The 25,196-nt window shown below is 40.2% G+C and overlaps 2 protein-coding genes and 1 long non-coding RNA gene across 4 annotated transcripts; 1 reads left to right on the forward strand and 2 right to left on the reverse strand.

The window, feature by feature from the left end:
- Positions 1–780: 780 nt before the first annotated feature.
- On the reverse strand, positions 781–1,800 carry LOC117463815 (uncharacterized). Its single transcript, XM_034106283.2, has 2 exons — positions 1,566–1,800; positions 781–1,033 (listed from the first exon to the last, which is right to left on the reverse strand). Exons 1-2 carry the CDS (start codon positions 1,708–1,710, stop codon positions 900–902), a joined length of 279 nt encoding a protein of 92 aa, XP_033962174.1. The 5' UTR covers positions 1,711–1,800; the 3' UTR covers positions 781–899.
- A 786-nt stretch (positions 1,801–2,586) lies between these two features.
- Positions 2,587–5,223, forward strand: LOC117463654 (E3 ubiquitin-protein ligase DDB_G0292642). Its single transcript, XM_034106010.2, has 4 exons — positions 2,587–2,769; positions 3,283–3,383; positions 3,688–3,861; positions 4,519–5,223. The coding sequence occupies exons 1-4, from the start codon at positions 2,679–2,681 to the stop codon at positions 4,972–4,974; spliced, it is 822 nt and encodes a 273-aa protein (XP_033961901.1). The 5' UTR covers positions 2,587–2,678; the 3' UTR covers positions 4,975–5,223.
- A 5,159-nt stretch (positions 5,224–10,382) lies between these two features.
- LOC117463780 (uncharacterized) lies at positions 10,383–20,112 on the reverse strand. Of its 2 annotated transcripts, XR_011644946.1 has the most exons (4): positions 20,038–20,112; positions 19,822–19,937; positions 14,283–18,200; positions 10,383–11,255 (listed from the first exon to the last, which is right to left on the reverse strand). It is a non-coding gene; the product is annotated as an uncharacterized lncRNA (long non-coding RNA). The 2 variants fall into 2 exon arrangements; XR_004553969.2 differs by lacking the exon at positions 20,038–20,112 and having other exon boundaries at positions 19,822–20,013.
- Between the last annotated feature and the right edge of the window lie 5,084 nt (positions 20,113–25,196).

Below are 25,196 nucleotides of genomic sequence, written 5' to 3' on the forward strand. Positions count from 1 at the left end.
AGAACACACACGGTTCACATGACTGGCAAGGAAATACAATATAGTTGCCCTTGCCTTTACTGATTTTCATAAAATCATAAACCACTTTTATTCTCTGTCTTCTCTCCTTGCTTTACAGGAGGACGTGAACGCAGCATATTCAGCTGCTGGTGGAGACGTTTCTTTTTGTAGACCATATGCAGAGCTGGAAGAAGTATCCATGATGCTTTACTCGAGTAAAAGTATAGCTACTAATACACCATTGTCAAAATACTTCATTGCGAGTAAAAGTACTGCATTCAAAATCTTACAAAAGTAGTATCTGATAAATGTACTTAAAGTGTAACAAGTAAAATAATCATTGTGCAGAAATATGGCCCCAGATGATTATATTTATATATGTGACATTAATATATAGTATTGTTGCTTCAAGAAACATTTTTACTGCTGTAGAAAAAAAAGTTCTGATTTACTTTTTGTAAAATTAGTTAGTCTACTAGTTTAATTTTTAGAGATGCATTTAGTTAAACCTCAACATTGTAATTAAGTACAGTGAGTACATGTACTTCTTCTCACCTACATGGATGCATTTACAATATTCATATTCATTGTGTATTACAAAACACCTATGAGCACACCCCATGTGTGAAGTAATTATTTAATGTGTATTTAAATAAACGGATTACATGGGATAACTGCTAGACTGCGAGAGCCGTTGCAGGGACCCCTGTGGGACCCCATTACTGTGTATTCACTCTACTAGGCAATATCTGCACACAACATATGAGGAAATAAAAGGAATTAGATAGAACGTGTCTTTATTTGAACAGCAAAACCATTTTTACATCGGAACAATAAAAGGAGTAAGACAATAATATAGCGCACAGTACGTAAACATGTGTAAACAATGGAGGTCTCTGTCAAGCGGTCAGTCCTCCAGGAACCTTCACCACCATGTGGATGTGGGACTGGTTCTGGATTCCATATTCACTCAGCAGCCCGTCGTCTCCATCCAGCATCTTATCTGTGAAGATCAGCCGCAGAACCCCCACTCCTACACACACACACACACACACACACACACACACACACACACACACACACACACACACACACACACACACACACACACACACACACACACACACACACACACACACACACACACACACACACACACACACACACACACACACACACACACACACACACACACACACACAGTTAACATCAAATATACTTAAAGTACTCATTAGGAATAGAATAATATGACATGTTGTGATTATAATTATATTAAGTGTTAGCCTATCAAAGGTAAAGGTGCAGCTATAGTAATGACTTTGTATACTGAAGGGTAGCTTGTGAATTTACTCCAGGTGGAACTAAAGTCTGATTTAAGTGTTGATTATATTTCACATCATTAATCAAAGATCTGTAAATTAACTAAAGGTACCACATACATGCAGTGGATTTAATGATGTACCTCTGAATTGTACTGGGGGACTTTTTTTCAAATACTCAAGTAAAGTACAAGTCTCTCAAAAGAGTACTTGACTAATGTACTTACTTCCCCTCCTGGCTCTTACCTGCGGTCTCGGGAAGCCTCTCTGCTATCTTCTCCTTCAGCTGCATCACGGTCATGCTCTTGAACTGCTCCTCCGTGTTGCATATGTCGATCGTGAGTATTTCACCTTTAAATCCGTGCACCACGACTTGGTAGATTTTCCCCATGGCTGTGTCTGTCTGGGCGCGAGCTGCTCCTTCGCTGGGAGAGAGGTAATGTCACCTCAGGGTGCTGTGTATGCTGATCAACAGCAATCTTACGCAAGGGGGAGGGGAGGGGGGGAGGAGGATACTTTCACTTTCGTCCTGAAGCTATTATTATGATTATTACCATGATCATTTTTGACTTTTTTTAGTTGTAGGCTATTTCTAATTTATTATGTGTTGGTGTTTAGTAACTATTTACTTAAGTAAAATGTTAAAGGACTGGTACTTGAGTATTTTCAATTTGTAGCTACTTTGTACCCTTAGTAGCCTACAATTCAAAGGTAAATCGTGTACTTTTACCCCGCTACATTTATTTAATACCTTTAGTTAATTTACTTAATCAACACTTAAATCAGACTTTAGTTACCCCTGGAGTCAATTCACAATCTACCATGCAGTATACAAAGCTATTAAAACTAGCTGCACCTTTACCAGCGTTGATAACACTTTATGCATCAGTAATTAGAATAAAATCTTTTTTTTTAAATCTGAAATGGGCCAATGTGTGTAATGACTTGAGTGCTTTTACTTTTGGTGCTATAAGTATATTTTGGTGCTAAAACTAAATACTCCAGCAGTGTTTGGCATCTGACCAACGTCCTCTTTGTTTACCAGCTGTTCCACATTCTTATAAGAAGTTTCTGTAAAACAAAGTGGTGTAAATATTAAACACATGAAGGGCCTTTTCTCCATACTTGAGGACACATATCAAGGCTGTCTTCAAAAATAATAATGTAAAAAAAAAAAAAGTAGATGGGGAATTCTGACCTGTTACTCTACATTCACGTGATTTCTTGGAACTGCTGTGGGAAACTGAAAGTCAAAAAAGAAAATCGGAGTCAGAGAAATTGACACAGCAGCAGCCATTTTACTGCTCATCTCTCGAGTGCTGACACACGAAGTTAGGAGAGCAGAGGAGCTGAAACAAAATGACTACACCGGGTCAGGAGGAGAAGAGATACGACCCGAGAGACACGACTCTGAAGTTTGTCAACAAACCGGATGCTCTGGATGCATTTCGTAAGCATTATCAAAAACCATTTAAACCAGAATCACAATAATTCACGTTTCTGTGCTGCGTGAATTGGTTATCCTGATTAACCTACACTACCTAATTGCTTAATCATTTACAAAACTGAAACTGCTTTGCACACTTGTAATGTAAATATTAGTACCCTATGTTCAATTTTAGTTGTTGTAGCTTGATAAATTAGAGTATGTGCTAAATGATTTTGTATTTATTTTGTAAATGGTGTATCCTGTATAGATAGACATCTTTCTCCTGGTGATATGTACTGTATATATTTATATTAAACTTGTGTGAAAAACCTTGATAGCAGCTGTTACTGTAACAATATAATATCCCAATTTGTATCTATTATTAAGTTATGTATATGTAACAACAGAGGGAGAAGTATTTCTTAATTTTTCTTTAAAGGAATATAGGTGGGCTCTTTCATGTTGAATGTGCAGGGCTATATGTATGTGACTATCGATGAGTTCAATGTCTGCTCTTGTTGTTGTTCCCCTCAGCTCCGGAGGATGGAGACCGGTGTCTATGTGCAGAGATGTCCTGCGGTCATGCAGTCACTCCACAGTCTCTCACTGGCTGGTGTCGCAGTCTGCTGGATCAGGTACTTTCCAACATGTTGTTTAAAGAGCACAAAGCCGGGTTCACTAAGTGTTAGAGAATTGATGTTGCAAACAGAAACAGAAACACATGTTTCCACCTCTACTTTTTAATGACCATAAAAACTGTGTTAGACCACTTATTATATGGAAACGGTGTTTTGTCCTCAGTGAATAAGTGTCTTTTTGCCCATGTATGATGATTTCGATTTATTATTTAGTTTACACCTTTCCTGGTTCTACATGTAAAGGATTCTCAACTCCCCACATACACTGCAATATAACTCAATGTGTCCTTTTGATTTTCAGGGCCAGTACAAGTTTAAGTGCCCTGCTTTGAAGGATGGCACCGTGAAGAAGTGTGATAAAGAGTGGTCCTATCAAGAGGTGCGCCGGCTGGCAGTGCTGACAGCTTCAGAGATGGCGTACTTTGAAGAGAGGATGGCCCGTCTGGCTGCCACAGAATACTGTGAATTCAAAACAGTGAGTTGTTTGTTTCTAATATCATCAATTCATAAAAACAGTAAAGAAAGTTTAGGTCCGATAAATATTTTAAGTCCATGTTCGAGGTGCACTTGTGATTTCACAATGTGCCACTACAGTACCGTTACAGTAGTTACTCGCCTAATTTGGTGCAGAGATGCAGAGAGGAAAGATGTGAAAGACCATGAAACACCGACCAATCAGAGCACTCTGGGCTTTTTTGGGAAGGGGCTTAAAGAGCCAGGTGTTTTAATCTACAAAATGTTGAGCAAAAGGGGCCATTTTATGCTCATTTTCAGGTTCATATTTGTATTGTGTGCCTCTGCTGTGACATGTTTCCATGCTTTGATGTTCAAACAGCTCTTTATTTTTATCATACTGCCAGATATGTTAGCTGGCCGTCCCTGTTGTGATTGGCCCTTAGCATATATCGTGTACAATGTGTCGGAGAACTAGCCAATAGAAGCGTTTGAAGTAGTGATGTCACTATGTCCATAAAGTAAACAAAGGAGTCCAATCCAGGTGTCTCAGGCAGGGATTCTAGCCTTTGCAGACCATTTAAATTCACAAGAATCTAAAAAGCCTACTAAAGGAACAGGAAAAACCCCCAAAGCTTAACAGGGCCCCTTTAACTTTTTCTCACATCCCCTCCAACAGTGTCCTGGCTGTAAAACGCATGTGGAGAGAGAGGACCAGAGCAACCTCAGCGTGATGTGCACGATCTGCACGGACGAAAAGAAGAAGGTTTACAACTTCTGCTGGCAGTGTCTGAAGGAGTGGAAAGGCGCAGCACCGCGCTCAGACCGCTGCGACAACGACGGCTGCATCAACGCGGTCCTGGAGCTCCTCAAGAACTGCAAGGCCACTGCCCTCTCTGAGGTACAGGGGGTCACTGCGTGTCCCTCCATCCGGGCCTGTCCCACCTGTGGTACAAAGGTGGAGCACGACACAACGGGCTGTAAGAACATCATCTGTCCTCGCTGTCAGGTGGAGTTCTGCTTTGTGTGTCTGAAGCTCACTCCTGAGTGCCTGAAGACGAGCTCCTACTTCCTCCCCTGCAGTGCTGGCGTGGCTCCCAGACAAACCTCCATACCTGTGTGGCACCGAATCTAAGAGAAACACTGCACACACATTCATTTCGTTTACTGTCTTTTTCTGTCATCTTTTCTTGGATTTCAATGCAAGATTGCCTTAGCAACTCGAGGCAAAAGTGTAGACTTATAAGCTTATTTATTCACGTATTGAAAAGATCTGCTTTATTTTCTCTTAATGTTTTATAATCCACTATTTGTAATGTTGATGTTGGATCTCTTTTCAATAATAGTTCATCATTAATAACTGAATAAATAAAGTTTCCCTTAACATGAGTGTGGAACGTCTATTGATGTCAACAGGTGCACATAATACAAGTTGTAAGTGGGTAAAATAAAAAAACTATTAGCATTTTCCCACATGCAATACAACATTCAAACACCTAATAGATATTTGACTTACTGTCTCTGAAAATGTTTCGATTTTGCACAAGTACTGTAGTTATTGAATTGAAGTTGCTCACCTGTAACCTTTCATTGTAATGTCAGTATGAGCTGTAGCGCCCCCTAGAGGTAAATCTAAAAAATAACACTGAACAATGACACGTTTTAAGACTGGACCAGTTGTTTAATAGCCAACAAAGTCACTGAAATTAACAAAAACATATCACATTTCACAAACAGGGGTTTTTACATTTTAGGATAAAACTACTGACCATTTGACATATGACACATTTTTAAAACAAATTGACCCAGAATTTATGGCAGATTGTGTGATGAGAGAGTCAATAATGGTAAAGCTTTGTGTAAAACACAGTAAATGAAGGTCATTACGTCCCAGTTTAGAGTTTGGAGAAGCAGACAGGAGTTATAGAAGTGAAGCAAAAAAAGGCACTGCTGCATATGTTGGCTAATTAAAGAAAGGCCCACTAAAAAATGTGTTGAAGTGTACGGTATATTAACAGGAAGTGGTCAGGAGTGATTGCAGTAGGTTGGACCATAAACCACCTGACTGAAGTAGCTCAAAAGTTCAAGGTACAAGACACTTAAATTCGAGAGTGTGACTTGAGCTTATTGTTTGGGCACTTGCTGAAACACAGTTCTGGTGTTAAATCTATTCAAATGTGTCCAGGAAAAATGTATATCCAAAGTAGGTTTTTAAAAAGAACTGAGTTTTTCCATACTTCTGTTATTGCCATCCTTGTCACCCACTCCAGGAAATACTGGGTCCACAAGACCCCCTCCTCCACCTGTTAGTTTTATACACATGAAGATGAGTGAATTGTCTTGGATTCCATCGTCAGACAACAGAGCAGAGTCCTCATCCAGAGTGTGTGTGAAGATCAGTCGCAGGTCTGATACTACAACATGAACACACAGAGACAAAGGAAGTCAGAACGAGGCAGAACAATTCTCTAATTTAGCCAGTGTCTACAGTATAATGGGAGTGTAACTTAAAACACTTAAGTACTACTGGAGGCCTACTTAAGCACTAATCTGGGCTATTTTAACAGAATCAATGTCAGGTAACCTAAAGAGATATTTCACTTCAAAGACAGGATTATAAATTGAAAAGTATGTCATGTATAAAAACATAATTTCTTGGCCTTGTAAGACCGAGACTCGTTTTCCTCAGCTCGTGTGTGTGTTGCTTCCAGAAACGAATATAACGGATTCAAATCGGCTGAACATACAGTTTCTCTGGCAGGCTTACTTTGGTAGCAACAATGACGTTTACCTTTGTATTCAGGTCACTTCTCTAGTATCTTCTCCCACAGCTGCAGCACGGTCATGCTCTTGTTTGTTTGTTTGTTTGTTTTATTTAAAGGACAGTGCACATTAATTCACATTGCTGTAAATGAGCCAGTATTAGCCAGCAGGCTAATTTTCAACTGTTGTCCTTGACAAGATGTTAACTGACCACAACAAGACTAGAAAATAAAAACATAATTAAATAGAGTACAGCAGACAACATCAGTACACCAATAAATAAATAGCAGTACTCTTGAACTGCTCCTCCGTCTTGGCCATGTCAAGAGAAATCTGCTGCCCATTTGGTCCTTTCACATAGACCTGGTATATTGTTCCCATTTGTGTGTGTGAGTCGTTGTGCTGCTTTCTGCTGCTGAGAGGTAGTCTGATGTAACTAGAGGGACTCAGGATACTTTCACTTTCAAAATGTGTCTTCTTATAAATCCCACAGTCCCTACCCTATGTACATTCATCGACGAGACCATATTTAATATACAATGTAGACTTATTTGTTCATATATAATGTGAGCTTTAAAAACATTTGTTTTCTAATAATGTTGTATCGTGCACTATTTGTGTTGCCACTGAATGCTGTTTCTGCCTATTCATCTCTGTTCACTTATAGTTGATCATTAATAACCCAGATCTGGATTAATGATGTGAAATCAGACTTTAGTTACACTTGGAGTAAACTCACAAGCTACCTGCAGTATACAAAGTCATTCAGACTAGCTGCACCTTTACCAGCTTTGAGAACACTGCAGTAATGCATCAATAATTATAATCAAAACATATATTATTCTGAAATGGATCAATCTGCATAATGAGTACTTTTACTTTTGGTACTTTAAGTATATTTGATGCTAATACTTTTACTTGAGTAACATTTTGAATGAAGCACTTTTACTTGTAACTGTATTCCTCTCTGGTACTTCTGCCTATAATCAAGTACAACATCTGAGTACTTCTTCCATCTCTGCAAATGACTAAATACATGTTTACTTCTAATGCAGAACTTATATTTGATGTTAAACAGTTCTTCTGAAATCATTTCCTGCATCCTAGACAGAGTTGGAAAAAGCTTTGCACCAGTATAACCTTTAGTGCAGAATAACCTGACAGTCAAGTATGCACAGGAGGAGCTGTAGCGTCCCCTAGAGGTTCATCTGAAAATAACACTGACCGATGACACTGGTGACAAGTTTTGAATTTGGAAAAAAAGGTAACAATCCCACAAAGTCGCAGCAGAAATTGACCAAAAGTCATAATTTAAAAATGTAGGCGTTTAAATGTTAGAATTAAATCACATCCTTTCCTCATCATACCCAGTTACGTAATTCCTCTGCCTGGCATTGCCTCCATTGTACTCTTCCTTTACATAACAGATGTCAGCTAATAGCTTCTAAACATAACATTACATCTCTTCAATATGAATTATCTTTACCTCTGATGCATCATGACTGGTCAAAGGTAAAACTTTAGGTATTCTACTGATCCTGCCTACCATTCACTGAGGGGGAAGCCCAGAAATCAGTGCATTTCCTTTAGAAAATAAAGGGTAAAATTACCGTATTGACGTATGCAGCGGGCAGAGTTTATGTTAGATAGTAGAAATAATAGTTTGGTCATCAAGTAACCGACAAGCTAAGCACATGGTGTAGTCCCAAACGATAGCTGAGGATTCTGGGTAGTGTAGTGTCTTCTGCCGTCCAAAAACTCCGAAAATATATTTGTTTCTCCGAATCGAAGGGGGAAAATACAAAAGCATTGTACACAATTCAAACCAATCAATGTTGTGTAATTAACAAGGACAATTTGGTGTTTTTTAGTCGATGAGTAGTGCAGATATCACTGTAAAATCAATCGACAGTAAGGGGAATAGGCTACTTACTTCCGGGTGTAAAATTCTCCGTTATCCAATGGGAATGGACGCTCGTAATACAATACAGGGGACATGATCATTATCTTTTAAATAACGTTAACTGAAGGGAACAATCTATTTGACACAGCTGAAGCTCTGGCCTTCCTTAAAAACTAACTTATAACTTAACTAACTTGTAATTTAATAAAAATAACAGTTGCATTACACACAATGCACGTTGTAGAAATGCGTGTGTGCACCACGACAAAGGAGCCTGATTCACTTTACATTGGGGTTGTTTGCGTGGTGCCGACACGCAAATGTAACAAAGTTCGTGACTCCACCACGCATTGTGGTGTTAAGGAGTCGTGGTGGAGTCACGCATTCTGGTGAGATCAGGTTGAATCGAGGGCATTATTGTATGATCTGTATGACAGTGGCCATGTCGGCAGGCCACATCATGTAGACAGCCAGTCACCCTCTGTGAGGCAGAGTCAGACCCACATTTGCGCAGCGTTGCGATCACAATACGTGTACAAAAAAATCCTCAGGCCAGCAGGCCACTTAACAGGCCAGGCCATCGGGAAACCTCCCGGTCCTCCCGATGGCCAGTCCGGGCCTGCCAGGAATACAACAGGTGTGCCTGCAAAGAGTTAAGAAACAGAAACAACTCTATATCCCCTCAAAACATTTAAAATCCATTATACGGCATGAAGTTTGACTTTGAGTGCTTATTTTGGGAAGAAATTGTGAATTAGGCAAAGCATGTGGCGACAAAATATTATATTATATGTAACGGTTACAAGAGATAGAATACCGACAACTCTTGCACCCCAGGAAATAGGTGTAACAGAGAAATGATATATCGGCTACCAAAAAGATTGAGTTCACAATAAAGACACGTTCACAAATAAATGTATTTTTACTATTTAACCATCATAAGAAAATTGAAAGAAATTATTTCTCAAAGATAAAAAAAAATAAGTCCACAAAATTAGCTTTACTTAAAACTAATTTAAGCTTTCATATACTCCCCACAGGTGCAGTCACAGCAAACATTGAGGGGAGACCAGCTGTGACTGGCACTCAACTCCACCAAGGAAATTAAATGACTGACAAAGTTAAACAAAATCTCAGTAGGTTTTAAAATACTTAAAATTCACGACAAAGCTAAAAATGGATAAAGCAGGCAGGACAAAAAAGGCGTACCGACACATACATTGGCTCACAAACTGTAACACCAACCCCGACAGGGGCAAAGGGATGAGGAAAGGTCCAACAGGTGACTTATTTGATCAGTCCTTAATTGGTTGGTGGAGGAGTCAGGCCTGGAGATGCGTTCAATGACTGCACTCACCACACACGTACATGTAATGTCTGTGGAGAATAAACCAAACCACATGTTGGAGAAAACGTGTCGACCATTTCTACACTGAACAAAACTGTCTGAGGTTATTTGAAAGCGATAATATTAAACTAAATTGCTTTTAACTAACCTAATACAGTTTTGTGAAACTTGTTGACATAATACATTTAATTAAAGTCAAAGTTTCAGTTTTTTCAGTGTACATAAGGCGGCTCTCAAGACTGACAGGGACATTTAACGGCTCTTTACTGATGTAGTCGTAACATAAATAATAAGCTACTACAAACTAAGTAGTACAATGAGTAAAGTACTGTATAAGCAAAAAATTTGACATGTTCTATATAAAGCCTAATTCTCCTCTACTATATTTCAGAGGCAAGTATTGGTATTTTGTCTATTGATCTGCTATTCTACTGCATATATCTGGAAATGACAATACTTACATGTTAAGATGCAGTACAATACTTTAGCCTTATCTACCCTGTAGTATACACTCATCAAAGAGACCAGGTTTACTATAACACAAGTTTATTTGTTCATTTATATTGTGAGCATAAAACAAATCTGTTTTTGCACAACGTTTTAAAATGCATTATTTGACATGTTGCCACTGAAGGCTGCGTCCTTCATCATTAACAACTGCATCACTGAATCAGGCTTTTCTTCATCAGTCAGTGTAGATTTTATATTGGATGTCAAACAGCTGCACATTAGTGAATGCATGTATGTTGGACTGGGTTAAACAACAGCTAAATAAAACAAATAATGACACATATTGAAACAAATGTAGTCTTTTGACAACTGTCAACACTTTTCATGTGTTTCCTGATCATTGATATCATGAAACAGCTCCCTGGATGCACAATACTTAAAACAAGGTTAGCATTAGCACTTATGCTACAGGAAGTGGACTGGTAGTGATGACGGTGATTTGCCACTCCCTGAAAGTTGTCTAAAAAAATGAAGGTGCGAGACGCATCCATTTACTTTCCCTGTTCAAACACTTTAAACAATCCACATACAGAGCAGGCGCACAACAAGACGAAAGTAAATGATTAATCCAATATTGGTTTTACACTAAAATCCCAGCAGAGTGTGATATGGGATAATCGTTTGGACACTTGTGTGAAGCTCTGGTGTGTTATTGAAATGTCTCCAGGAAACAGTTCTGTCCAGGGAAGGTTTTAAAAGTCAGCGAGCCTTTCATTACTACTGTGTTTCCCATCCTTGTCACCCAGTCCAGGATCTCCCGGGCCCCCAGGCAGACCTCCACCCCTCAATATTAAAATTAAATTAATGAATGCATCATTTTGAATTCCGTAGTGTGATAGTAGAAAGTTGTCATTCAGTTCCCGGCATTCGAAGATCAGTCGCTGCTGTGACACTAAAACATGGACACACAGGAACACACGCGTACAAAGAAAGGGGGTCAAAAGCAGGCAATAACAATATTTCTATATAGGCTATATATGTCTTAGGTCATTTTAAATTGCTTTTTTAGACCTGCAGTCCTACTAATTCCTGGTGGAAAATAACCATGCTGACATAAACACACTGACTTCTCGGTTATAATTAACAGCCAATTATAAATGTTCTGATGTGTATGTTATTGCAAAAACAAACAAATGTCCAGTAGCCCACTACCAGTGATGTACCTGAACGCGTTCAATGAACGATCGTTCATGAACGCGTTCATATTTTGGGCGAACGTGAACTGAACGTACTGTATTTCCGCTAGATGAACGTAATTGAGAACGCGTTCATTCTCAGCGCTGTATAACGGCGTTCAAAAGTGCGTTCATTCTCAGCACTGTATTATAACGGCGTTCAAAAGTGTGCCAGATTTCATATGCCTTTCAGCCGAAAACCCAGTTAAAAACACACCGTAAACAGGCTTCAAAATAATGCGGAAAACCACCCAATCTGGCAACAGCAAACTGCCTGTGACGCGTACGCGCCTGTCACCCCTGGCTGTCGCACTAAAATATAATATAATAAATATATCAGACTCCCCACAACAAACAATGTGGAACCGCGGAACCGGCGTGCATTGAATGAATGAATGAATTAGTATGGACGAAGCCGAGAGCAGCTGCAGCAGCACTTGCTCAGAGACTCTCCGGCAGGGGTCGGCAACAGGCGGACCGCGGTCCGGATCCGGACCCAGACGCCGACCTATACGGACCCGAGCTATAATCAATACATTAATAGGGGATTTTTCGGCGCCTCCCGCTTTTTTAACGCTGATTTGGGTGACTTGTGTAATTCGTGGAGAACCGAAGAGTTTTCGACTGACGGACAACTTCTCACTTCACAAAAGAAGAAGAAATCTAGACCGCAAAAATAATGAAACAAGCGAGTTCCTGTTTTTCCTGGCCAAGGACAGGTTCATTGAACACAACACGAGCGTAACCTGTCTTCACGTGGTATATGTCTCGTCTGAAAGGAGTGCTGAGTACCGGAACGCCGCTCCAGCCCTTAAAATATTGCATATAAGGATAATAATCCACAAGGAGCCGTACACATGCCGCAGTGTTTGCGTGGCTGTGTCTTTAGTTGTAAACACAGTGGCGATCTGTTGTTGTTAGCATCTGGTTAGCTAGCTATGCTAACGGATTTAAAGAGCTTTTCTACAGCCAGGTGGAAGAGAGCTCTCCTGAGAGGCTCAAATATCCTCAGCTCAGTGAGGTTAAGGCACACCTTGATATGATCATTATAGTTATTAATGAGACTAAATGAAAAACAGGTATAAAATACTATATGACAGTAACAAAAAAGTTGTTAAAAATAACAAGAATAGAGTTTAAAAGGGGAGTGATTTGTAAAATATCCAAAAAGAAAAATATGCTTACAGTTCTGTTTCATATGGGTGTTGAGAGATGTATCCATAGATCTCTTAATGTTGCTCTCAAAGTGCACCAGATTGATGCATTTAACTTCAATATTTTAAGCAAAGGTTGAGTTCAATAATTTGTACGACCCTCGGAGGATGTTGTAAAAATTGAAAGGAAAAAGGTTCCCCACCCCTGCTGTGAATAATAATAAAAACCCTTGATTTTTAACTTAAAGGTGGGGTAGGTAAGTTTCAGAAACCGGCTCGAGATACACTTTTTGTTATATTCCATGGAATGCTCTTAACATCCCGATAGCAATGAATAGCTTAAGTGCTTTGACAAAAAATCCATAAAAAAACGTCATCTGTAGAAGCCGTAATACTGTAAAAAGTACAACTTGACTCCATGTCAGCCCAGATTTACAAACTCCTGGCAGGACAAGCTCAAGCTCAATTCTCACACTGAATTTAACAAAAGTGAGTTGGGGACTGCAATATAAGAGGGACAGAAAGAGAAACTTTGAAACGGTTCAATTGTTATGATGTGTAAAGACTGATATTGTTCTATAATCGGCTGAAACTGTTAAGTCATGATGTGAAACGGTTAACAAAGAAAAAGGGACACTCAAGCTGCTGCTACACTTTATTGTATTTATCTCAAATTAAGCACTTTTAAGATGCACATATTTTCAAAAGCTATTTTATTTATTTTCTCTAGTTTATTTGTAAATGCAGCCCGAGAGGAACATTACACATATCCACAGTATTTAATGTTAATTGACAATATATATTGTTGTTTTTGAATTGTACTTTCTTTATTTGATTGGCAGTCAGCTGTTGATTACATACAGATGTTGATAAAGCTACAGGTCACTTCAATATATATCACACTAATTCATGAAGCAAGTTAGACATTTTGATGTTCCGGACCTTTGCATGGGGACATTTTCTCTAACTGGACCTCGTTGAATTTTAGTTGAAGACCCCTGCTCTACGACGTCGGCGTATGATCATTTTAAATAGTTTTACGTTAAAGTCAGTACTGACTCGGACGGAAAAATCTAACGTTTGCCTGTAAACTGTGTCCGCCCGGTTTGAAAAAGCAAGTCCGTACATCGACGACGTCGACAACAAACCTTAAACGGCACATTGAGAATAAGCACACGACTAGCCTTTCACGGTATGTGCGAGTGGCGAATAAAAAAGAGCGCCAAAACAGATCCACTACCACCCAAATCCCATTAACATCGTACAGGAGACAAATAATAGCTCGCAGCAACGTATTGAAAAAAGAACTATAAACTATAAATTAGTTCATTTTTGAAACCATGAACTTTAGTTCAACATTTTGAATTATGAACTATGAACTGAACTAGTTCATTTTAAAATGTGTGAACTGTGAACTGAACTAGTTCATGTATAAAGTGAACTTTCCCAACACTGCCCACTACATTCTGACGCCTACCATTAAATGGCAAAACACGTTAATCACACGGAATATGGTTACATGTTAACTTTATGATTTAAGCATATAGGATATAATCTGCGTCACAGTGGCTATTTCAATAGTGATCATACCTGGAATTCCATCGAGAGCTTCAATCTTGTGTTTCAGATCCAGCACTGTGGCGCCCTGAAACTCAGTGTCGTCCAGCACCACTGGATATAACAGACCAGCATTGTTTCTAATGAAGATGTTCACAACCATTTCTGCGGTGTTGCTGTTTGGGTTCCTTTATTTGCTTGCAGATTACCGACACCGACGAACTGAATACATACTTTCAGTTTCGTTTATGGAGTTAGATTTGGGTCAATATTCTAGCGCGTAAAACAAGCTACTCACGAGCGGAAAATGTGCTTTTACACGCGCATAAAATGACCCTCGCGCGCAGATTAAACCCCCGCGAGCGGCTCTGCGCCCGTGTATGGAACGCCCTTTGCGTCACAATTCGCGCGTTTATTCGCGCGTAGTTTCGCGCGGATTAACGGGGAGGTCCGTTTATTCGCGCGAAACTACGCGCGAATAAACGGGGAGGTCCGTTTTATAAACGGGGAGGTCCGTTTAAGTTCAAAGTCTCAGTAACCAATCAGTGAAGAGCAAAACCAGACCAAAGCAATCTGGAGATGAAAAGTTCCTGACATTGTGAGGCTGGAAATTGTACGTTATTCCAGCTTCAGGGGACTATGTATTAATTTGGCTTTCAATATAATAAATATATCAACCAATATAACCTGCCTTCATTGTCTTTTAAAATAAAATAGCCTTACCTTATTTTACTGAAGTGAAGGGTATTTGTCTCCTTAAATCACCTTTTAAAAGTACTTCTTATAGCATGGCATGGTGTAACATATCAAAATGTTCAGTCTCTGGTCTTGCTAGAAATGCAATGTCACTCACCTTAGAGCACTGTTTTATGAGATACTTAGCTTAGAAATCAGATTTTTGGAAAACTTAAAAACTTGTGAAATCACAGATGTACTCATGTCATCCATTTTATTTTGGTGTTTCAGATTTGGTTTACCAACGTTTTTGGTTCACAAAAGTAGTGAAATATATGAATTACACTATAGGCCTATATAAATGTGTTGTTCATGTCTAAAATGAAAATGTGTAAATTAGAATTTGGAGTAAAATAGTTCCATCACTCTACTTTCACCACAGAAAAGTTACATCAGGACTGATTCATGACTTCATACTCCATACTGAGGTTCATGTGATGTGTACAAATACAAATTGAGCATTACAACTTTTTTTTTTAACCAACTATTTATGTTAACATAAGAAACAGTAACATCTCAATAATTACAATACAGGGTTCATTCTTTTTCACCACTGATTTTAAATGACTTTTCCACAACCAAAAAAATGACTCATGTGGCTAGCATGGGCTGCCTCGCCCATATTCTAAATATTGAATATGTTACAACACAGTTTGGATTTAGCACGTCTTGGGTCAATGTCTTTTGATAACCACAATTGGTACTTATTCTTTAGAAGCCATACATTGTTGAAACTGCACTTCCCTGGCATCTTTATATCAAATAGTAGCTCCTATAGACTAGAGGGCGTGATTGTAAATATCTCTCACCAGCGAAATACTGCCACAGTTGCCATTTTACATTTCATTATACGATACAGTATTTATTATCATTATAGTATTACTATTTCGGCGATTAGATAACATATCAATTATATTTGATGCAACTTTAGTTATATTTCCATGACTTTTCCAAAACATTGGGAAAAATATTGCATTCCATGACTTTTCCAGGTTTTTAATGACCGTACGAATCCTGACAATATCAGAACTTTCTCAACCAACTATTCATTATAAATGTAAAGACAGGGGGAGCAGTGCCATGGTCTTTGTCTGTCTTCCAAGACAGTGGGTCTGGCTGCTGTGTAGGTGATGGTGCATGGGCTGCTGGTGGCTGTGGCAGCGGGAGGGAAGTGTGCTAGGCGAGACTTCTTTGATGGCTGTGGTGGAGGCCTTTGTACCGAGGTGTATCTTAATCTTGTGGCAGGCACAGATGGAGGCTGCTGTAGTGATGCTGGTCCTCTGGTCCTTGGTGGTGATGGCTCTGGTGAAGGCCCTTGAGCCACGGTAGATCTTGACCTGGGTGCAGGCACAGATGGAGGTTCTTGCTGCTAGGCCCAGGCAGCTGTGAAATGGGAAAGAAATATAGGACAATAATTACTAAGTTCATTAAAATATAAAGTTCAAGTGGAATGTTTCTCCCCTCTCTTTCTATTTAACTATGTTACACCCACACAATGAAAGTACACTATTACTGTAATATTTACCTATCTTCAAATGGATCCTTGTTGTTGTTGCTGTATTCTCCAGGTTCTGATGCTCCATCTCCACTGCTGCTCGTGCTACAAGTCCGCTGTGCAGAGCTGCATATTGCATTCCATGACTTTTCCAGGTTTTTAATGACTGTACGAACCCTGACAATATCAGAACTTTCTCAACCAACTATTCATTAGAAATGTAAAGACAGGGGGAGCAGTGCCATGGTCTTTGTCTGTCTTCCAAGACAGTGGGTCTGGCTGCTGTGTAGGTGGGGGTGATGGTGCATGGCAGGGCTCGAGCATAAGGACGTCCCGTCGTAGAAAAATAGTGTCGGGGAGGATAAAAAATAATTTTGGGACGAGTTCAAATAAAAATACCCTGCTAACTCTACTACAAACGGCGATGAAAATGAAACCGACTGCACGTTTTGTGTAGCACACAGTTATTAAACCTCCTTGTCAACATAAACACCATGATAAACACACACGCACAAAACATTCAGAAACCCTCGAAATACACACATGTAGCTACAGCTGGCTGTGCCCGCAAATTTGCGGGTCTAGCTATGTTCTGTTCGCGGGTTGAGTGATGTACAATGGCATCCCGTGGAGGAATTCTGAAAAGTTTTACCGTTACATCACAAAAACGCACAGCAGAACCAGACCCTGGAGCGCCGGCCTCTTTATTTACTTACTCCTCTTCATCCCCTAATAAGGCTGAGAAGAGAACTCTCCATCACATTTAGTCCTTAGCAATATGCTGCCTCTCCCCGTGTAGGGATGGGTACCGAGCACCGGTATTAAACGGGCCCCGGGCCGGAATTATTAAAGACAGTGGTAACGTTAAGCTCCGACGTTATCAGACTTTTTATCGGTACTGGAGACATTTAAAAAATATATGTCATATGTATTATTGCTGCATACACATTATATCGCAGTTTTAGTTTCACCAACTCCGTTTCTAATATGCAATAAGACTACAACATGCGTCTATGATGTATTTTTGAGCTTTCCAATCTAGACGAGATCTCTCTCTCCCGTCTGGGTGCGAGGGGGCGGGCCGTTTGTAAAGGTCTCCTGACTGTGTTACAGACTCTCATCCTGGTTAGTGGTTACTCTGGCTTCTGTCTTCAGGACACAGTGTTGGATTGTTTGTTAATTGGATGAGTAATTTTCTCATTTGTGTGTTTGTTTAAATATATTTGGCCTTTGTTTATGTGATTGAACGATTTACTAAAATAAAAAGGTTCATGAATTATCATCTAATGATTTGTATGATGTTTTATTTATGTTAAAGGTCACTTTGAATGATTTTAACTTATGATAATGTAGAAAAACTAACATTTTAAATTCGGGACGGTCCACATTAATTTCGGGACGGCTTATATTGTATTTCGGGACGGTTCCGGGAGGATGGGGGAAAAAGTTAGTCGAGAGCCCTGGTGCATGGGCTGCTGGTGGCTGTGTCGGCGGGAGGGAGGTGTGCTAGGCGAGACTTCTTTGCTGGCTGGATTGATCGTGATGGCTGTGGTGGAGGCCCTTGTACCGAGGTGTATCTTAATCTTGTGGCAGGCACAGATGGAGATGGAGGCTGCTGGTCCTTGGTGGTGGTGGTGGCTCTGGTGAAGGCCGTTGAGCCACGGTAGATCTTGACCTGGGTGCAGGCACAGGTGGAGGTTCTTGCTGCTAGGCCCAGGCAGCTGTGAAATCGGAAAGAAATATAGGACAATATTTACTACTAAGTTCATTAAAATATAAAGTTCAAGTGGAATGTTTCTCAAGCACAAATAACAATGCACAACTCAAAATAAAATGGGGAGCAGGGCTCGCAATTAACGATGTCCCGATGCCCATACAAATTCCTACTGGGACACAAATCTATTTTGTCTGGGACTATTTCGGGACAGTGACATTTTTTTTTTTTAAAGTAAACTTCAAAATGGGTGTTATTTGCAAAGTCATTGGGCTGTCAAATCATAGAATGCATTCTACGTCATCCACTCTGCTGCTGACTGCTGCTAGACTCACGCTAATGCAACGCTCACGACAGTTATAAACAGAAGAAAGAAATGCTGAGGTGGTTGAATAAACAGCCCCCTGTTGCAAGCCCCAATTCTGCCGACTCCCGAAACGAAAACATCCCAAGTCCTGGTCATGATGCACCGTCTTCCATTGTGGTAAATTAGTTGTCTTAAGTGCCAATGTTAGTGCTAACTAACGCTAGCAACTGAAGTGTGCCTTACAATGCATACAAACGTCCTAAAATGCGGTGTCATGTTCTTTTGAAGTTTGTGAAAATGATGTGAAATACAGTTGATCAGAATAAGAGGTGAAGCCTATCATTTTTATATTTTCTTTGTCAGCCAGTCAGTGACCAGGCTGGAATCTTTAGCTGCAAAAACGTAAGGCATTTAGCTAATCATTTAGCTTTTCATCTTTTTTTAGTGTTTTACTTTTTTTTGGTCAAGAACGTCAGTCAAATTGGGTGACGATTAGAAAGGGGGTCGCAAGGTAATTTTAGTTTGTCAATCAACTCTGGTATGACAATAATGTGTCATGTTAAGAGAGAGTAATGTTCCAGTTGTTTTTGTGCCTGGGGGAGGGGGGGGGGGGGGGGTGGGTGAGTGAGTGAGAGCAAGATGATTGACATTCATGAATGAAGATAGAAGATCAATTTATATTCCTATAGTACTACTGACGACTTGTGAGGATAACTTGTAACTAGAACTGAAAACTGATACATTTATTAAACTGTATTATGGAACTTCTGTTTTTTTATTGTCATTCATACCACTTTTATTGCCAGATAGAGGGTTCCGATCATAAAACACAGAGACCATACAGCCATACCATATTGAATTGAAAAATACAAATCAGAATTCTTCAATGTTGACAGGACAATGATACATTAGTCTGGATATTGAGAAACAATAGAAAAATATGTCTTAAAACAACTCTCTTCCCTTCTACTCTAGGAGAGGCAACAGATCAGTCTAATATTCATGTTTAAAAGAATAAGTATTTTAAACTTACATGGTGGACCAGAGTCTATGGTGTGATGATTAAGTGACAAAAAAGTATCAAATTATATGTATTCTGCATAATTGGGGGGGCGACGATACAAATTTAAATGTGGGACACTGCTGGTTATATCCGGGACAATACAAAGTAGAATTCGGGACAGTTGTGGGACACTGAGGAAAAAAGTTAATTTTGAGCCCTGATGGGGAGGTGGGACAGGAGTCTCTCTCTCTCTCTTACAAACTATTTAACTAAACCCACACAATGAAAGTACACTATTACTGTAATATTTACATTTACCTATCGTCAAATGGATCCTTGTTGTTGTTGCTGTATTCTCCAGGTTCTGATGCTCCATCTCCACTGCTGCTAGTGCTACAAGTCTGCTGTGCAGAGCTGGTAATCAGATAATAAGCCTGTTGAACAGGAGAAAAGAATGAAGCAGAGGGAAAGTTGCTGCCGTTTGTGTGGTTGTCCTAGCCAGAATTTATTAAACCCATTAATAAATACACTTACAAATTATATCCGTTTTCTCTATTTATGTATCTCTGCGTTGTGTTGTGTGGTCGAATGAATATGACTTCCTTTTTGCCAACCAGCTTTATTATCTGTGCAAACAGAATATAAGGAAATGGCTTCACCAGCGTTCTACCTCAATACTTCTCCTCAGTGAGGCCTGAAGCTAACTGAGAATGTAAAAATACATTTAGCCAATCAAAATAACTATGTCTGACATATTTCGTTTTCTATTAAAAAATAGACATAAATCCACATGCCATATTATGACTTTCATGAGGGATTACAGCCTTTTTCATTTACAGTATATGATACAGTGATAACAGATAACACACACAACACGACTGTACTCACTTTAACATGGCTGTTGTACAGGCACAATATTAGCATAGCATTAGCGCTTTAGCTTTTAAATAATATGAACAATTATGACCTCAGACCAGCATTTCACATATTTATACAAACAGAATAAACTTGAAATGTAAGCCAGACTAGTGCACGGGACTCATACACATAGTAGAGCTACATTATCCAGGGAGCCTGTGTTAAAGAAGCTAGCGGACGCTATTATCCATTAGCCACACGCTAGTGGCGTAGCTCACAGAATGACATTAAAGTTAACTACACATAAAACAGTTTCAAAGACACTTCTTAGATCGAAATATGACATAATCTGTGTACACACTACTAACCTGTTGAACAGGAGAAATGAATGAAGCAGAGGGAAAGTTGCTGCCATGTGTCTGTCGTATGTGGTCTTCTTCTTCTTCTCTCAGACCGGAAGTGAGGCTAAGAACGGCGAACTTAAAGATAACAATACCATTATCACTCCTAGGGGTGACTTTATGAACTGCAAACAAATTATAACATTATAAAATGCCTTTAAGGCAGCACACTGTTTGAAGCGCTGCACATTATATAAACTAACGTTACACACGGCAACGACATTAACTGCAAACAGTCGTGACTTGTGTGAAGTGTAACATTAAACAATATATTAACATATTAAATACAACATTTATGACACCACTCGTTCCACTCAGTAACCCTCTTTCCAGCGCTGAGATAGGCTACAGCCATACCAAGAAATGGCTTAGCCCCCACCATGAAAAATGATGTTAAAGTAAGCAAAATAAAGTCCGCCAACTCGCGGAGTAAATTGCACAGACAGCGGTTAGTCAGATTGATTTCAGCAGCCACTTGTCTGGAAATACCGAAAACTAGAAACGGTTTTGAAAACTTTTGTCACGTAGTGATCATCTTCTCAATAGAACATCTTTGATAATGTCTTCTGGCCAATCAGAATCAAGATAACGGCGTGATGTTGTTGCAGGAAGTCCCGACGGAGAATACGTTTGCTGTAGTACATCTCTATATACATCGATACAACATTAGGTGTTGATAGAAATCAACACGTAATGAAATAAGACCCCACGGTTTGATGATTGATAGGTGTGTGTGTGGGCTGTCTTTCATTTTGACATGCAGAACAATGTTATAATAAACATACATACGTATGTTAAATGGATATATCCCCCTTCTTTCATTTATCTTTCCATTCCCACAACAATATACATAAAGAAATGGCATATTTTGGACATAGTTCGAATGGTGATTAATCATGATTAATTAATTTTTAAGCTGTGATTAATCTGATTAAAAATTGTAATCGTTTGACAGCCCTAATATATATATATGAAAACAAGAGGGACATAATATCACAAAACAATTAATGATGATGATTATTTCAGCCATATGTATAATAGTGTTAATATCTATGAGATTTAAAGTAATAATAATAATAATAATTACCTGCAAAAGCACTAATAACAATACAATAATGGCAAAAATATCAATTCGATATATAGTACAAATCAATCATTGTCATGTGAAGCAAGGAGTGGTTGGACCCAAATGCAGAGACTGGAGACAGCAGAAAACTTAACAAAAATGTATATTTAACAGGCAGAACAGGAACTCAAGTAACAACAATCAACACGGAAAAAACAGAACTTCATGACATAGACAAACAAGGAACCGACAAGAACAGGACAGAAAACCAGGACTTATATACAAACAGGGTGACGAGGGGATGAAGTGCAAGTGGACACACAACACAGTGTAGTTCCCAGTGTATGCCATGGCACACGTGTATGACATACATGGTCGTAGAACACCAAATGTATAACTTTATCAGTTTTAAAAAATAAATAAACGAACCTGAAAACGTGATCAATTCCCAATTATGCCCAGGTACTCACAAGAACATATCCTGGATGTCTGAGAACATCCAGAGATTACATTATAAACTTAATTTTAGCCTCTTCTCCTCATTGGAGTCAAGAATTACTGTCAAGCTCACCAAGAAACAGCATCGCGTATGAAAGCTGAATGAAAATGGATAGATACATGTTGAAAAGCATTGTAATTAGTAAAAGAAACAAGACCATTTTTTAAACTTCATGCAGATATTAATAGCATTTCAAGCTGTGCATGTTCTCAGGCAGCAATGCACTTTGTTGCTTTCCTACAGTATGTGCTTATGTTCCGTGGCACTAATGAACAATGTTAAACTCAGGGATATGTTTTGTAATATATCAATGTCAACACATTATGTTTTCTTTAAAAACACATTTCGTGGCTATTATTGAATGTCCCCATGAGGTCTGGACTGTTATTTGTCGAAAACACATCCCAATGGATGACTATATAAAGCCCAGTCACCGTGGCAACATGCAGGCCACGAGCGGGGCTAGTAACTGCACAACATCAATGACAGAGACCATTGTTTAAACAAAGTAATTTATTTAAGGAAAATTCTCTCGAATACTACAACATAAAAACTACACACATATATACACGGCACACTAGACAAATGTGCAAAGTAGTAGTTTTAAAAAAGGCAATTAGTGTGAGTTCAAAGGCCAAAGAACAGCCTGCGGGGAGCCGCTGGGAGATATGTGTCCGTGACAAAATCAGACAACATTCAATGTTGCCATGAATGACGGTATATTTTGGATGACGTCCAAGATCTCCTCTACGACCAGCAAGAGGATCAGCCTGCGGTGAGTTGCTCCATGTCCTCATCGCTGAGCAGGTGCTGGTTTCAAGGTACGGTGACCCTCTCTGGCTCCTCCTGAGCATCCTCTCCTGCATCAGCTCTACCCTCTCTCTCTGGCTCCTCCTGAGCATCCTCTCCTGCATCAGCTCTACCCTCTCTCTCTGGCTCCTCCTGAGCATCCTCTCCTGCATCAACTCTACTCTCTCTCTCTGGCTCCTCCTGAGCATCCTCTCCTGCATCAGCTCTACTCTCTCTCTCTGGCTCCTCCTGAGCATCCTCTCCTGCATCAGCTCTACCCTCTCTCTCTCTCTGGCTCCTCCTGAGCATCCTCTCCTGCATCAGCTCTACCCTCTCTCTCTGGCTCCTCCTGAGCATCCTCTCCTGCATCAGCTCTACCCTCTCTCTCTGGCTCCTCCTGAGCATCCTCTCCTGCATCAGCTCTAACCCTCTCTCTCTGGCTCCTCCTGAGCACCCTCTCCTGCATCAGCTCTACCCTCTCTCTCTGGCTCCTCCTGAGCATCCTCTCCTGCATCAGCTCTACTCTCTCTCTCTGGCTCCTCCTGAGCATCCTCTCCTGCATCAGCTCTACCTCTCTCTCTCTGGCTCCTCCTGAGCATCCTCTCCTGCATCAGCTCTACTCTCTCTCTCTGGCTCCTCCTGAGCATCCTCTCCTGCATCAGCTCTACCCTCTCTCTCTGGCTCCTCCTGAGCATCCTCTCCTGCATCAGCTCTAACCCTCTCTCTCTGGCTCCTCCTGAGCAACATCTCCTGCATCAGCTCTAACCCTCTCTCTCTGGCTCCTCCTGAGCATCCTCTCCTGCATCAGCTCTACCCTCTCTCTCTGGCTCCTCCTGAGCAACATCTCCTGCATCAGCTCTACTCTCTCTCTCTCTCTCTCTGGCTCCTCCTGAGCATCCTCTCCTGCATCAGCTCTACCCTCTCTGTCTGGCTCCTCCTGAGCATCTCCTTGTCCTCCACCAAAGAGGCTCTGCATGGCAGAAGTGGTCTGGCCCTGCCGTTCCAGGCAACCTTGGACAAAAAGTTGTATGGGACTCTGGTGTCTTTCGGTCCTCAACCTATGATTGTTCCACTGCTCCAAAAACCCCGTAGGTCATGGTTTATGCGTGGGAGATAGACATAATGCAGGGCCCACATGTGCATTTCATTGTCTATGTCTATTATGCCTTCACTCTCCAGGAAGTTGAAGAGGTCGTAATAGACATTGCTCACACCTCGCCACAGGTCACCCCAGAGCTGTTCTATTCTCTGGTTGTGGGTGCTTCTTCCACGGAGAGCACTGCCTCTGTGAGAGCATCTGCAGATGCTCATCAATAGGCAGACAGAGTTGTTTTCGTCCCCATGGTCGGTTCTGACCCTCGAGGGCATGTTTATTCAATTAAATGTCAAACTGTATCACAAAATCCTCTCATAAGCTAAGGGTCTGACAGGTTTGTGGTGGGGGAGGGGTAGAACATGAACAAAATTGAAAAAAGGTGTGTGGCGCTCCGAGACTTTGAGAGTGTGTTGCTTAACTTGTGTGGAACCCGCGTGCAAAATGTGGGGACCCTGCGACCTTCGACAAGGTCAAAATCGAGGTCAGAGGTCAAATTTGCATGTCGACAGTACCCTCGACGGTGCAAAGGAATGTCCGACGGCTTTGAGCTTGGTCTTGTTGGATCCGGCTCGGAAGGTACATGCAGATTGATGCCTCTGGTCCAACTAAATGTCAAAGGTTACGCCTTAAAATGTAACAAAACCTTCCCTTAAGGCCTTTTGAGATGCAAACTGCTGCATGAGTTTTTAAAGGACTCTGGAAAGGGCTTAAAGAGAGGGCATTGTTTTGCCTTAATGATGGACAAAAAACAAGAATAGACCTGAATAGGGGGACACAATCATGTTTGGACCTCATACTTGTGACGGATAGTTTAGTTAAATCGTGTGAATGGTATGTAAAAAGTGACTGTACCATAGGAAGTGATCATTACCCAGTAACATCACACTTGTGTAAATGGATGGAGAAGATGATAGTGTATAGACTATCACATGTCTTAGAACAAAGAGGGTTACTGAGTGGAACGAGTGGTGTCATAAATGTTGT

The sequence above is a fragment of the Pseudochaenichthys georgianus genome, chromosome 18, assembly GCF_902827115.2.
Source record: "Pseudochaenichthys georgianus chromosome 18, fPseGeo1.2, whole genome shotgun sequence".
In the NCBI taxonomy this organism is placed as follows: domain Eukaryota; kingdom Metazoa; phylum Chordata; class Actinopteri; order Perciformes; family Channichthyidae; genus Pseudochaenichthys; species Pseudochaenichthys georgianus.